The 15,766-nt window shown below is 45.5% G+C and overlaps 1 protein-coding gene across 3 annotated transcripts; it reads left to right on the top strand.

Annotated features, from left to right (window-relative positions):
• The first annotated feature begins 6,235 nt into the window (after nucleotides 1-6,235).
• Nucleotides 6,236-14,027, top strand: LOC103714923 (OBERON-like protein). Of its 3 annotated transcripts, none has more exons than XM_008802392.4 (3): nucleotides 6,236-6,541; nucleotides 7,079-8,253; nucleotides 13,172-13,776. In XM_008802392.4, the coding sequence occupies exons 2-3, from the start codon at nucleotides 7,110-7,112 to the stop codon at nucleotides 13,774-13,776; spliced, it is 1,749 nt and encodes a 582-aa protein (XP_008800614.2). In that variant the 5' UTR covers nucleotides 6,236-6,541; nucleotides 7,079-7,109. The 3 variants fall into 3 exon arrangements, with proteins under 3 accessions (XP_008800614.2, XP_008800615.2, XP_017700175.2); XM_008802393.4 differs by having other exon boundaries at nucleotides 6,298-6,541; nucleotides 7,126-8,253; XM_017844686.3 differs by lacking the exon at nucleotides 6,236-6,541 and having other exon boundaries at nucleotides 7,110-8,253; nucleotides 13,172-14,027.
• The last annotated feature ends 1,739 nt before the right edge of the window (nucleotides 14,028-15,766 follow it).

Genomic DNA, 15,766 nt, shown 5'->3' with positions numbered 1-15,766 from the left:
CAACTGGACGCCCTCCTTGTCAAATTTTATTTACATATTGCTGAACGGAATCTTAATATTGAAGCCTTATCTCGCCCCAAAGTCGGGCCTCTCTAACGGGTCGGCTTAGGATCGACCTCCTAATTACATTATGCATGCACCGTTCGTCAAGTCTCCGAAACTGGTACAGAGGATTTCATAAATTAGTGCCCGACTTGGCTCTTCGACGTAAACTCCTACGTCCGGCTAAAAAGTGGTCCCGGCCACGAATGCGCCAGCCAAACACGGGTACCAAGGCAATCTCTGGAAACCCCAGCCTTGCTCACCGAAGCCTCGGCAGAGTCCGAGAACAATAACTACGAAAACCTTCGGTAATAACCTGCCTATTGGCCCGCGCTCCCTCTGAGGAGTTTGGAGTTAAGTTCGGAGACCCGACTAAACTCCCCGATTAGCGGCACGTACAGACCTAGTCCGGTCTTAGTTAAAGGGCTAAGGCCCGACCTCGACACCTTGGGACTTTCCTAAAGGCTAAACGCGATGACCTCCACGTCTCCCAAATCCGAGCTATAGGACTTAGAGAAATTTTCTAAAAAACTCAAGACTCGGAGCTCCTCTTCGTCGGGATGACTGGAACCCGAGAAGGCTAAGACGTAGCCCGGGAAGAAGGGCAACTTCGTTAAGCAGCCCGGAAATTAAAATGCAAAGCTAGGCCATCGAGGCTGTTCGCTAAGGCCCTGGCCTCGGTCACGACAACAGAGGGAAAGATGAACACGGAATGGCAAAAATACTTTTTCATTAACAAAGGGCCGGAAGGCCAATTACAAAATTGGAAGTCGGCCGCTCAAGGGCCGACCTCGGATACAATGAAAAAGAAAGAAAAATACGCTAAGTCCTAAGCGGCGGGAGCCACATCCGGGGGGTCGTCCGGCACATTGATGACCTCAAGACCTTCCTCCGGAACAGGCTCGGGGTCGGGAGCAGGAGCTTCGGGCACCACCTCCGGGACAGCGTCCGTCTCGGCCGCCAGAGCCACCTCCATGACACCGTCCGCCTCGGCTACCCTCGTCGAAGGCTCGGCGGGGTCTTGCTCATATATTCCCGCCTCGGATGTCAGGATGGTGGGAAGGGCTCGCACGTCGGACCCCCAGCCCCGGTCCTCCCTCGGACGGACCGTCGAGAAGTCATACTGAGGGCAGTACAGGCGCACCTGCTCTCGGAAGTTCTCGAAGCCTCGAAGGAAACCGTCGACCGTCTCCTCCTCCAACATGTCGCGGAACTCTTGCGACTCTTTGAAGAGCTCCACGGCGTGCTCGGCTCGTTCGAGAGCCCTCCTCTCCCGGGCCTCAAGTTGCTCGATTCGGAGGCGAAGGGCCCTCTCCTCATACTCGAGGGCCGCGACCCTGGCCTGGACCTCCCCCAAGCGCGCCTCCGTGCCGCGCATGGTTGCCTTGGTCATGGCGTGAGCCGCCTTCTCCTCCTCAAGCGCCCCCACCACGGCAAGGCGCTCGGCCTCGGTGGCCGCCCACCGAGCCTCGGCCGAGGTCGACACCGCTTCTAGCTCGGCGATTCTTTTCTTGGCCGGCTCCAGCTGCTGGCCGAGCTGCCGAACTTCTTCTCGATACCCGTGGGCGAGGAACGCCATGGTGTCGAGCTCGAGAATATGCTGAAAAAAAAAAAAAAAAAAGAAGAAGCGAGGGTATTGTGAGTTGAAAGGCACGTATGCACGCTAATAACTCAGGAAAATTAAGAAGGGAACTTACCCGGGCGGTGCTGCAGTAAGCACTGCCGGCGACCTCCTCCAGCGAAATCCCCCAGAACACGGCCCGGTCCGCTGGGAGCACTGCACGCCGCAACATGGAGCGTGCGACCTCGGCGTCCTGAAGGGCCGAGCTCCCCTCAGGAACGGAAGAGTCTGGCTCAACCGACTCTTCTCGGAAAGCTCGGGAAGAGCTCGGCACGATCGGACCCGAGGTCCCGGAGCCGCTCGCCTCGGGGCCTCGGGCAGGCCCGGGTCCTGGCTGCTGCGGCCGGGCCACGAATGATTCCCCCCGCTGGGCAAGGGGGGCAGGGCAAGGAGGGGCCGATGGGCTCGCACCACTGACCACCCGCTCCCGCCTCGGGTCGGCCGCAGGGGCCCCCGCCTCGGGGCCACTCATCCCGGCCGACGAGGAAGCGCCGTCTGTCCTCGCCCTCCTCCGAGGCTGGGGATTAGCCCCCCCGGCCTCGGCCTCCCGCCTCCTCAGGCGGGAAAAAAGCGACGTGTTGCTGGTCGGCATGCGGGGAATATCTGAAATCAAAAATTTTGTTAAGTGTCAGGCCAGTGGCAGTAAAAGCGAAAGACAAAGAATGAAAATAACGTAGCCGCCCTTACCCTCGGGGCGCGCCGAGCTCAGACCCACGCTCGCCAGGGCGTCCTCCCGCAGGAGCTCGGTCAGGTCGTTGCCCCTCCCGAGGGCTCGCACAGAGTCTAGGATCCTCAGCTCCCTCCCCGTGGGCTCGGAGAGTCTGTTGAGGGCCTTCAGCCGTGGGTGTCCCCACCTCGGCTCAAACCCCCAAGGCGCCGCGGACGCCAGGAAGAAAAACTTCACCTTCCACTCGTGGATCGAGGAAGGGGCGCCCCGGAAGAGTGACATACCGCCCCGAAAGGCGAAATATAGCCACCCTGCGTCCGCCGGGTTCTTCTTTAACAGAAAACACCGGCGGAAAAGGCCTACCGTGATCGGAATTCCGTGCCCGAGGCACAGGGACAAAAACCCGATTATGGTCCTCCATGAGTTCGGAGCCAACTGCGCCGGGACGAGCTGGTACTCGGCCGGCAAGCTGCTCACGAACTCATGGGTGGGAAAACGCAGGCCCGCCCAGAGTGTCTCGCGGTAAACCGCGATCCGACCTGGGGGCGGCTGCGTCACCCTGTCCCCCGGCCCTGCGGTTTCAAGACGAAACCCGGGCTGGAAGAAGAAACGGGAGCGGATTGTCTCCAGTTCCTCCTCTGACATATTCGACCCAACTTCTTCGGGACCGAGACTCATTCTCACAGAAGAATGGAGTAAAAATTAAGAGCAGAAAATGGAAGTTGGCAAGGAGAAGAAAAGAGGAAACTCTAGTGAAAACAGGAAGAAAACCTACTGGACATTGCCAGAAATTGCTCCGGGCACCGCCGGCAAAATTCGGTTGAGGGAGAAAACAAGGGAAAAAAGACGACGAAAATGAGGGGAAGCCAAACAAGACCTTTAGGGCAGACTCGTGGGGTTTATATAGACCCTCCTGACGGCCCAGATCGATGGGGTCGGTTCCCATCCCCCGATCGGGCTGCGCCACGTGGCGACCTCTGAGGCCGAGGCACTGCATCCACTCCGGATCAATAAATCGAATACGAAATCAAAGTGTTGTCCCATCGGATCTCGGGACCTCATTATGGGTCCACAGAACCCCATCGCCTCGAAGAATGAGCGGACGGCACCCCCGCTCCCCTCGTTTAATAAAATCTGGGACACGTGGAGCCCCGGTGTGGCCTCCACTCCTCCGAAATTATGACCCGGTAACACGAAATCGGAAGCGTCCGACCCCTGGTCATGCCGCGTGTCCGTTTTGAAACCCAAAATGGCACGCTCATTGATGAGCGGGAACTCTCGATTGTGGGGCCGAGGACCCTCATCCTGGGTCCGCCTCACAAACCAACCTCGGTAATCCAAGAGACACCGCCCCCGCTATAGTCGCCTCGAAAGACGTAGGGATATGGACCCCATCATTAATTCGCCGAACAAAGTAACCTCGAAACGCCCAAGGGCGCAGGTCCTACCACGAAAATTCCAAGAAACATGAGGGTGCGGACGAAGTTCGCCCCCCCCAACTTTAACGATGGACTTTACTTCCTACGTCCGAGCCCACAAGCCGCTCGAACTCGGAAGTCGGGGGGTAGTGTTGGGGGAATAAGGTTTTTCCCCCAAATGACACGAATGCCCCAAAGAAGCCGCACAATCGTCGACCCTGGAAGGCCGAAGTCGGCACCCGAACTCGGAACCTCCGACCTAAGAGAAACCCCAATGCCCGAGGCCTACTTTTGTCAGCCACCTACTACGGCTATACGTCTCCGAGGTCCGGCCAGAGACCGTACTATGACGCCCCTCCGGCATTTATTGCGCATGACCGCTGTGATCCTCCGGCACACTCCACAATAAATATGGATCTCCGGCTTACTCCACAATGAATGCGGATCTCCGGCTTACTCCACAATAAATGCGGATCTCCGGCTTACTCCACAATAAATGTGGATCTCCGGCTCACTCAACAATTAATGCACGTGACTCCTGTCATCTACGGACTCCCAGCTCTCCACGGCAAATAAGCCCAGCAGAGTCTAGTCAACTGTGATAAGTCTCTGATCTCGGCCATACCTCCGACACTGATGCAATAAATTCGCCTGGTAGCGTGCTAGTTCGGGTTGTACAACGCCCTCATCGCCGACATCAGTGCAATTATTCGCCTGACCAAGCGCCGACCTGAACGACATGCCGAGCCGTACTACGGCTTCGCCCCGTTACATCGCAGGTAAACCGACCCCCGGTCTATAAAAGGGGGTTGGAAAATCGATACGGGGGACGGGCACTGTTTACCTCTACTCTACACGATTTGCCCCCTCCCTGACTTGAGCGTCGGAGGGCCGGCGCCGGAAGACCCGGCCACCGGCTCGTGTGCAGGCACCCAGACGGAGGACGCCGCCCACTGTCGGATCGTCGCCCAGCCGCGGGAATCAGCCGCTCCTTCTCGCCGATCGCCCCAGACGGAGGACGCCGCCCGTCGACGGACCACCGCCCCGCCGTGAGTAACCACCTCCCGCTCCCTCTCCTCGACCGAAGATTGCCCCCGGGTCCAATTTCCAGCAACACCAAGGTTGGTCCGTTTCTTTTCTAATTGATGAATTGTCCAAGAAATTGATGAGTTGTAATTTATAGGTTCCAAAACAAAGTGGATGCACGACTCTTCAACTCAAGAAAGGAGGTGACTACCATTATATTGCTAGGCTTATTAATCTCATGTCAAACCCAACAATAATTGCTAAAACTGCAAAATACTTGATATAATAATTCTATTGATATGCTTCATCACCCATGATTAACTCCCTTCAATATTTGTTTTCCACCCCATGTGACACTTCTGCTCTTGAGGTATTTAAAGCTTAAACCTACTCTAGTTATTCATCAATCTAATTTTATGTTCAAGCCACTTCTGACTCTTTTAATTTTGAGTCAAATCCGAGTTGGTTTAAGAAATTTAGTGAGAGCATAGGGTCTTCCAACACTTCCGTTTATATATTTCAAAATAATCATTCTAGTTGCATGCTAATCATATAGTTGAAATACATTCTATTGCGTAATAACTATATATAAACATTAATTTTTCTATAGAACTAATAATTGATGTATTTATATTTTAAGTTTAATTGATGCATCTAGGCAACCCAAGCATAGCTTTGACTCAGCTGATTTGCTAATGGATTGATTGAATTGGAACCAAACATAAGTTATTTCATCGTGAAATGCTTGCAAATTTGACCTAAGTGTTTTTTTTTTTTTTTTTTTTGGGGGAGGGGGGGGGGGGGGGGGGGGGGGGTACAACAAGTGATTTTTTTTAAGCAATTATGAATCGTGCAGTATATGTATCAATCAAAAGGAAAATCACATCAGTGTATGAGGTGAATCCGTTCTCAAGATGTATGAGGCTCAGCAGATGTTCTTAGAGGGTGATTCAGCCACAGTGATTGAGTAGATCAGGTGCGGGCGTGACAGGCCAAATCTACATCCACTAGTCAGGGATGTCTATCATCTTCTGGATAGTTTTGATTCTTTCTGAGTCGCACATGTTTTTTGAGAGGCGAATAGTGCGGCGGACTGGGTCGCCTCATCCGCAGCTCATCACTCCGGGGCCTTCATATGAGATGGCACTGGCCCCATCCCGCAGGGTCTCGATCGTGATTTGTATTCTAATTTCTCGTGGCGCACTCACATCCATGTGTAAGTGCGACGCTGGTTTACCAAAAAAAATATTTTTTTACTATTTTTATGTCACAAGAAAAATGCAAGGCCGTCCAAAGGAAAAAAAAAAAAAAGAAAAAAAAAAGAAGAAAAATGCAAGGCTGTTTGGTGTAAAGCATCCCGCAGCCCATCCCACTACTCTATGTCGCAACGCAAACGCTAGTCAAACTGCCAAAACTGTTGTGTTACCTGTACAAAGTGGGCAGCGGCAGCACCTCGTCATCATCGCTATCGCGAGCCCCCGCTGCGAGAACCGTGTGATCCACCGGTCAAACCCGGTCTCTGATACCGGCAGCGCCGGTCATCTCATTACATCACGCGTTGAAACCGGGCCTTCTCAGTTCTGCCCTTCATTCTTTTGCTTCTCGCAGTCGTCTCCTGGATTTCGTCTTTCCTTTCCCAAGGGGAGCGAGAGGCTAAAGAAAGGCCCGAAATTAATCCTTCTCTTTCTTCTCCTCTTTGGATTCCTCTCCCTTTCGGCTCGATTCCCCTCCGAGGCATCTCTGGTTCTTTGGCAAATCTCGTTCCTGGTAAGCGATCCATTTTTAATTAGTGGATTTTTCTTCTTAGTTTCGATTTCTTCGACCTCTAGGGTTTTGGAAGTTGTCGGTTTCCTTTCCCTCCTTTTTGTTTTATTTAGATGCTGGGGTGAATCACTTAGATGTATTAATTTCTGTGACCCGTTTTGGATATTTCAGTTCTGAGTAATTGGCAGAGGGTCGTCCCTAACTTGCTTACTTCTCTTGGATGTTAGGATTTCTGATTAATTTCTGCAGAAAGATTGGGTTTTGCTGCTATACGTTGGAGAAATTTTCGATTTTGAGCTGATATTTATCATTTGTCTTGGAAATTAGGATCTGTGATTAATTTCTGCAGCAAGATTGAGTTTTGGCTCTGCATGTTCGAGGAACTTTGATTTCGATAGGTTATTTTTCATTTGTTTGGGGTTGGCGTGCAGTTCTGTATGGCGATTTTGGTTTGAGTCCAATTTTTTATTTTAAGAAGATCAAATGTAGAAATTTTAAATGCTGCAGTTGAGATGAGTTTAGCTTCATTCTTTGTTACAGGTGAGAGTTTTAATCAAAAGGTTCAATTCATATGGGTACCTCTTCAGGTGCAAATTTCCACCAGCATCCACCCTCAACAATGCTACCCCCACGCCAGCACCCCAGGTCTGTAGGACTGCAGACCTCCTTATCACTGGCTTCATCGGATGCTGGTGGGTCCCCTGGTGTCCAGGAACCTGGATCGAATTTTGACCAAGGGAACGACTCTGCCACTGAGAGCGCCAGCTCTCGCGAGACCTGGCCTGTTGAGACCAATTGTTCCGATGCCATGATGGTGAAGAAAGTAGACAAGGAAGAAAAAGAATGTCTTGAACCACAGGTCATTCGGAGGGTTTCCAGAGCAGATAAGTTATCACTCCGTGAAATTGCCCGAGAAAGAGTGGAGGTGATCTCTGAAAAAATCATGGTTATGCCAGATGAACTTCTTGAGGAGATTAAGAGTGAGCTCCGCTTGATCCTTGAGGCTACGGGGGGATCTCAGCATATAGAAGAATTCTTGCATCTGCAAAAGCTCGTCCAAGGGAGAGTTGACTTGACAGCTAAGACCCTTGCCAGGGCTCACAGAGTGCAGTTGGAGATTTTTGTTGCAATCAAAACAGGAATTCAGGCCTTTCTGCATCCAACTGTCAGCATACCACAGAGTCACCTGGTTGAGATTTTCTTGTACAAGAGGTGTAGAAACATTGCCTGTCAAAGCGCTCTACCTGCGGATGAATGTAGGTGCGAGGTTTGCACTACTAGGAATGGTTTCTGTAACCTTTGCATGTGTGTGATCTGCAATAAATTTGATTTTGAGGTCAACACATGCCGCTGGATTGGTTGTGATATGTGCTCCCACTGGACACACACAGATTGTGCTATCCGTGTTGGGCAAATTGGAACAGGACAATCTGTTAAAAGTGGAGCGGGCAATACTGAAATGCTTTTCAGGTGCCAAGCTTGCAACAGGGCATCGGAGTTGTTAGGGTGGGTTAAGGATGTGTTTCAACACTGTGCTCCTGGATGGGACCGGGAGGCCCTGATGAAAGAACTTGATTTTGTTGGCAAGATTTTTCGTTTGAGCGAGGACCCTAAAGGGAGGAAATTGTACTGGAAGTGTGGGGATCTCATTGAAAAGATGAAGAGTGGTGCTACTGAGTCCACAGCTTGCAGAATGCTGCTTCTGTTTCTCCAAGGTATAACCAATTTTATGCACTAGATATAAACATATCTCACTGTTTTAACTGTCATCGCCACTTTCTTTATGTCTAAACGAGCCTTACACTAAGAAAATGTTTTAAATTTCTTACTCAGGGAAGTGTGCTGATTGCTAAGTCATCCCATGCAACACGGAATCTCTTTACAAAGTTTCCATTTAGCCTGTTTTTTAGTTATAGTATACAGGTTTCTACATTGTCACATTCTGTCGAACCTCTACCTTAATATAGTCTTTACATTTAGGAGTATGTTTATGAAATTTTAGTGTCTTTTAAAATAGTCACAAGCTTAGGTATAGAAATATGCGCCCACAATTTTTTTAGCTGTTTTAACATTACTTTGCAGTGTTTCTGTTGTGACATGACACTTGAGCCATTGTAAGCTATGCCACTGGTTATGGCCATTTGATTTGAAAATATCAATTAGATTCATGTGTGTTAATTGTTGATTGCTGAATTTTTTGTCTATTCTTTGCAATTGACTGGAAGAATTATTGGTATGTTGATGGTTTGAACATAGTCTCAATACCTCATGTGTCTGCCATAGGGAGGTTGTTTTTATTCTTTGTTCCTTCAAAATTTTAGGTTTATAGTTCCTCCTCCTTGAGGAAAAATAATTCTTTATGACTTGTGGATTTATATGAATCCTTAAAAGTGGCCTGACAATATTGGTTAACTTTAAGCCATTAACTTCTTTGTATATAATTATTTAGGTTAAGGTAAATTAACCATAATTACTGATAACTTAACTTGATATCTGTTAATCTTGTATTTCGAGTTAAATCAGATTTTTTCTTGTTGGGTTTGATTAAGAGGCAACATTTAAGATAGTAACTACCATGTATATAGATTGAGCATTGCAAAGGTGAGGATTAAGGTTGAATCAGTGGCAAAATTAGATAGTGTTATATTTAGTATAAGAAGCTAAGAATTAACTAATATATTTGATGGAGATGATTGTAAAAGAAATTCTCCTAACTCTTTTCTTTCCTTCTCCTTATATTTTGTTCATGTTAGGTTGGGGGGTAAGCCTTTGAGAGGTCATAATTCAAATTGTTGTTCCATGAAGGTTGTGATTTAAAATATTTGGTTGCTTTTTGCCATCATTTTCATTTTTCTTATTTTAAAAATAGAAAATTAAAATTTTATTTCTATTTTGTTTCTAAACTTTTAAAAATATTAATACGTTTGTTATAATTAATTAATTTTTAAAACATGAACATGTTGATGGTGGTTGAGATGATGATAGTGGTGGCAAAAATAGTGAAGGCTGCATTGGTGATCATGACGACAACGGCAGTAGTGGTAGGGGCATTGACTATGTCGGGGTGACAACAATGATGATGGTGGTGGTAGAGGTGGAGGTGGAGGTGGTGGTGGCATAGATGGTGCGGGTGGCAACAATGATAGTTGTGGTAGCAGTGGTACTTGTGATGGTGGTGGTAGAGATGATGGTGGCATTAGTGGTAGTGATGGCGGCGATATTGTGTGCAGTTAAAGAGATGAGTTTGTTGTTTTTGAATATAGTGAAAGTAAGACTTTTTTTACTTCCATTTTTCTAGAAAATATAAAAATGACTTTTGAAAAATAGAAAATAAAAAACAATAGCGCCAAACATTTTTTTGTCTTAGTTTCTATGGTTTTGTTTTTAAAAATAAAAAAAGAGGAAATAAAAACGATGCCAAACAAGCTCTTAGCATATGAAATATAAAAAGGTGATTGGAGATACTTGAAATGAAGGATCTAATCTAGCATCAGACCTCATATATGAGTACGCCCGGTATAGGGGACAGTTCGACATACTAATACGCGATTTGACCCCATACTGAGTATTGGTTTGATGCTGGTTCCGTACTGTTTGTTCAATATGGAGCAGTGCGCACCGGTACTGCAAACCTTGCTTGAACATAAATATAATTTTAGGCTTTACAGGGAAATGAGTTATTGACAAGATTGGACTTGATAATGCTTTAAGTGTGGTATAAGGCTCTCTATTTGATATTCACTTTACACCATCAGGTCACAGTGACTCTTGTCTTTAAACTTTGCACATATAGGGTGATAGCTTTTAGAAAGAATATTTAGATAACAATAAGTAGAGATGCTTATTATGGACCAATGTTTAAAGTTTAGCTATCGAGCCCTATGCTAGTACCTTATTAGTATGGTACAGTACACCCCTGTGCTAATATGTTTTACACTGCTACAATTGGCACAGCACTTGTACCATATGTTGATAGTACAGGGGCATATCAAGTCCTTGTACTGTACTGGCAGTTTGTCAGTTCAGTGTGATAGGCCCTATACAGGGCGGTGGTTGTTGGTGCTTAAAACCTACATAGATGTTGTTTATGGCAAATAATAGTTAATGTATGAATATATTAGTAAACTAACTTCTGCTGGTTCTGCTTATTGAAAGGAGGTTCTGCAATTGAGTTGAAATGAGACCCTGGTCTTGGATGGCTTGCTTGTACATACTCTGCTAGCTGTCATTCAGCATCCTGTAGTCATCATTTTATGCTGAACTGAAAGAAAATTTAGTCGCCCTTCATGCACCTTTTCTTCGTCTTGGAGATTGTAGAAGCTTTGCTTCTTTGAAGTGGTAGATGTCCCTAAACATATGAACTTTTAAAGGATTTTGTTTGTAAGCATAGTAAGCTGCAAGAATTAGGGAAAACTCGAGTTGATTGGATGGCAAGTCTTCCGAGAGTCAATCTACTGAAATCTTTTCACTTAATATTTCCCCTTCATTGGCTTGCTGTGGTCCGGTGTTGTACATAAAAAGTTGTCTCCTCTGACATGATATCATTTGTTGCTTTGATGTCTCACTAGGTATTCCTTAAAATCTTATTGACCTATGTATTGGTCTTGAGTACCACTCTGAGAGCATCAGAAAAAAAAAGATAATCCTCTGTTGGGCTCTTTAATTGTTTGCAACAGCTGCAATTGGAAGGATTGCATTACAATTTACAAGGGAACATTATATCAAATTGATAGTTTTAATTGTTTAAGCCCAAATCCAATCTGCACGTTTGTTTGGAAACAAGCAGAAATTGTCATGCATTATCATACTGTCTGTTCGATGTGCATTGTCTTTGTTTTCTTCTACAGGGAACTTTATGTCAAGTTTAGCTGTTCCCTTGCATGTTTGTCTCCTCTCAGTTGTATGGGGTGGTTATTACTGCAGTAAGATTGTTCAAGAACCTAGACCTCTGGAAGAGAACTCTTACCAAGTTTTCCTTGCATGCTGATGCTGTATTGCTGCTTTCAAGATTTGTTTGTTTTGGCAGTGCTTCCCCTTCTAATATTTAGACTTAAAAAAATTATTAGTCTTGCAGAAACTACACTTTGAAGTAAGACTTAGATAGTTCTAGCTACATGACTGAAGTGCCCCCTTATATTTCATTAGTTGGCCTATTTCATTACCCTTATATTTCATTAGTTGGCATATTTCATCAAGTGTTTTGTGGAAATTACTTTTTATTAGTGATTGATTTCTACTTTCCTTTTTGCCTTTACTTTCGCATATATGCTTTTGACATTGGAATTTCAAATCATTGTCTATTGTTTCAACAATATCATTACCATTTTGAGGCCACACCCATTTTATATTTAAGCTGTATCACAGTTGTAAAATTGAAAATCTATTTTTTCCTAGTATTCAAGAAATTGCGTCCAGCTTTTGTCTGGCGTTTTATTTTCTGAATCCCTTTTTCGACATGTGAAAGGATTTCAGATTGCTGACACCAAACTGAAGCAAGAAAAGAACAGGGAATGAATAGGTTTAGTAGGCTTTGGTTCTGCTTATGGTAAAATTGTTAAGGTCAGAAGGATGAAGCAGAAGTGAGATCAGAACATATCCTAAAGACTGGGGCTAGCATTATAAAATTTCGTAGGGTGTGTAAGAAGTTGAGTAGTTTGAGGGAAGACCTTGCGCAGCAGAAATTGAAGAGGGCAACAAAGACATGGGTGTCACCATCATGTAACTTCCAGACTTTTCACCTAGGTAGAAGGCATTATAGCCTTAACTCATTCAATTACAGCCATGGAACTAGAATATGAAAGGTGATACTTGCTGCAAATTGATATGTTAGGGAGAAAAACAAAAAGACTTAAAAATTTGGATCCCCATACTGCCCTGTATGTAATGTTACGACTTTCTCAACCCAACTCTACACAATAGTTCTACTCAGAATTTGATTTTTAAAGGACGCAGCCACCTAAAGAAATTGACCCTAACAAAGCTCTAATAAGAACTTCGAGCATAAGATAAATAAGTATATTCACTAGCTTCAATTCTAGGAATCCATGTCTGTGACTAGTAGAGTGCAGAACACTTTCTGAGGTTTGGATTGTCAAAACGACAGGCTTTTTTTCACAACAGTAAAAGATCATGTTGACATTCTGGTTAGATGAACAAAGAACAACTTCTGAATTTTAGCCATCAAATTTCCGAATTTGGCATTTTAAAACGATCTCGCACTATACTTATTCAACAAAATTTGCTATATGGGATCAAATGTTTTGGGCTTTGATCCAAATCAATGATACATGATTTAATCAGATACTTTGTAGATAAGTTTGTCATGGGACTATATGATTTTGGTAAGTAGTTCCAACTGAATGCATATGGTAGGTTGGTCGACAATCCCAAATAGATACCAAATTGGTTGTAAGATTCAGGATTGACTGATGTTCTTAATCTTATGCAAAGCAGCTTTTACTTTTAATTAGTCTCTTGGAATTCATTGTTATCTTTTTGATGCTTTTTAGCTAGATTTATTACCTGCCTTCAGTATTTTACTATTCTCTTGTGCTCTTGCATGGACACTTCCACATGCATGGGCGATCAGCTATGTGTCTAATAAAGTAAATACTTTATTCTCTCTTTGTTCAGAGCTTGAGATAGATACAACGAAAAATTCTGAAACCGAAGAAGCTGGGCATCTGATTTCTCCACAAGAGGCTTGCAACCGAATTGCAGAGGTGGTCCAAGAAGCAGTGAGAAAGATGGAGATGGTGGCAGAGGAGAAAATGCGCATGTTTAAACGATCCCGTCTTGCTCTGGAAGCATGTGACCGTGAGCTAGAGGAGAAGGCCAGAGAAGTTACAGAACTCAAGATGGAAAGGCAAAGGAAGAAGCAGCAGGTAGAGGAGCTTGAGAGTATAGTGAGGCTTAAGCAGGCTGAGGCTGAGATGTTCCAGCTCAAGGCCACCGAGGCCAGGCAGGAGGCTGAGAGGCTGCAGAGCATAGCTCTTGCCAAATCAGAGAAAGCCGAGCAGGACTACGCTAGTTTGTACCTAAAGCGTCGGTTGGATGAAGCAGAAGCTGAGAAACAATATCTATTTGAGAAGATAAAGCTTCAGGAGTCCCAACGGGCTCCACAAGGTAGCAGCAGCGGTGGTGACCCCTCACAGATGCTGATGTACTGCAAAATCCAGGACTTGCTGAAGAATGTCTACAATGTGCCTGGCAAAGCCGAAGGGCAACAATCAAAATAACTGCCTTGCTCTCTGCTCAATGTGTAGTGGCATCAATTGGTTGTAATGCTGGACTCGGACCATTCTATTGATCTGCTGATAGTTGTTTGTATGTTTTAGTTCGAATGTCTGTGCAAAACAACCTTCATGTCCCATTAGTATGTTAATGTATGTTTTAATGTGAGTTACCGTTTTTGCTTTTACATTTTTGGGATGCTCTTCCTTGTGTGTAGGTGCACATATTTTTTTTAAAAATATATTTCTTATCGGTACGAGATAATTAGTTGGTGATGTCAGGTTACTATGGTTTCTTGGGTGTGAATTTTGCATAAAAAATCCACTTAATTACTGATTTTGCAGAAAAAGATTGGAGTAGTTTTTTTGGGTAGTATATTACAAATTTAGGGGTCTCTGGACAATTTGGCCCCTAGGTCTAAAAATGAGACAGGCAATATATATTCAGTGATATCCTCAATATGCGGTTATTGAACGCCTGGTACAAATTTGAATTTCTGATATTCTCTATCGCTGGTTTCCATATCCATCTTGTCCTTAGACCAGGAATAAAGCTACACTCCTCAGAACTGGCTAAAATTGTTCAGGGATTCCAAGATGCATATTATTTTTCCCAAAAAAGTAAAATAATATTCCAATCTTTTCTTGCAAAATCAATAAATTAGGTTGTTTTTAATGCAAAATCCATTTCTTGGTATGCGTTTGGATTTCCATCTTGTATTTGTCGCAAACTTGGAGCTGCGGTGTTATCAGTTAGTTGATCTCCTTCTGTTTATCTTATCATAGCTACATTATGCATTGTCTCTTTCTTAGAGTGTTGTCGATAGCTACACTTGTAAAATAGCATGATTGAAGCCTTGACAGGATGGTTGGAGGACAAGGGTGTGAAGGGTCTCAAGATTATTTGCCAATATACGTATGTAGAATCCGGATCTAAATCTGGATGGGTTGAATTTCGAAAGAGCCAATCAGTACTGATATATTATCACAAATAATTCCATTATTATTGGTATGATTTGAGCTTGAAATTTAACCACCTAGTTTAAAATCCAACCTCTAGGAAAGTGAGAGAAACGGACACCCGCTTATTGTAAGAGGAGGGCAATCAACACTCTTGTGTGTTTCTTAACCAAATTTTTTGCTTGGAGTCATCTGTTTTAATTATTCAGTCATCTACTCGTCGACAAAAATTGATTAATGGTTGTCGACTTCATATTTTGTTTTTCTTACAATAACTATCGAAATCATTGATTCTTAAAATTTTGACAAACAACAATGGTTACTGTTGGGGGAAAATGGACCACCCCACAAATACAATTAAAGCACCTAAATCCGACAGCAAGGCCGAGCTCATGCAGGCTGCCAAGCTCAGAAGGCCGAGCTCAGAAGGCCGAGACCAGAAGGCCGAGTTCAAAAGGCTGCCGAGCTCAGAAGGCCGAGCACAGAAGGCTGCCGAGCTCATGCAGGCTGCCGAGCTCAGAAGGCCGAGCACAGAAGGTCGAGACCAAAAGGCCGAGACTAGAAGGCCGAGTTCATGCAGGCTGTCGAGCTCAAAAGGCCGAGCACATAAAGCCGAGACCAAAAGGCCGAGACCAGAAGGCTGTCTACCTCAGAAGGCCGAGCATAGAAGGCTGCCGAGCTCATTCAGGCCGAGCTCACAAAGCTGCCGAGCTCATGCAGGCTGCCGAGTTCAGAAGGCCGAGCACAGAAGGCCGAGCTGACCTCAGAAGGCCGACCTTGTCGTCCACATGCTGCGGCCATGCCCTGCAGCAGCCTTACCGCACCATGCTTTACTTGCCGGCCACGCCACGACATATCAACCAGGGACCATACCTTGCTACGACTGTCAACGCCTCACCATTCTCAAGAATGGACTGCACTGCGCGCCACAAGTAAGCTCTGGCTGCACGCCATCTCCTCCCATGATGGGAACGGGCTATCCACGGCAACTCATTACTTCCACGCCCACGTCGAATCGTGACGGTAACCCATTAAT

Source organism: Phoenix dactylifera, chromosome 6 (assembly GCF_009389715.1).
Source record: "Phoenix dactylifera cultivar Barhee BC4 chromosome 6, palm_55x_up_171113_PBpolish2nd_filt_p, whole genome shotgun sequence".
Classification (NCBI taxonomy): domain Eukaryota; kingdom Viridiplantae; phylum Streptophyta; class Magnoliopsida; order Arecales; family Arecaceae; genus Phoenix; species Phoenix dactylifera.
This window is presented reverse-complemented; position numbering and strand designations above follow the sequence as displayed.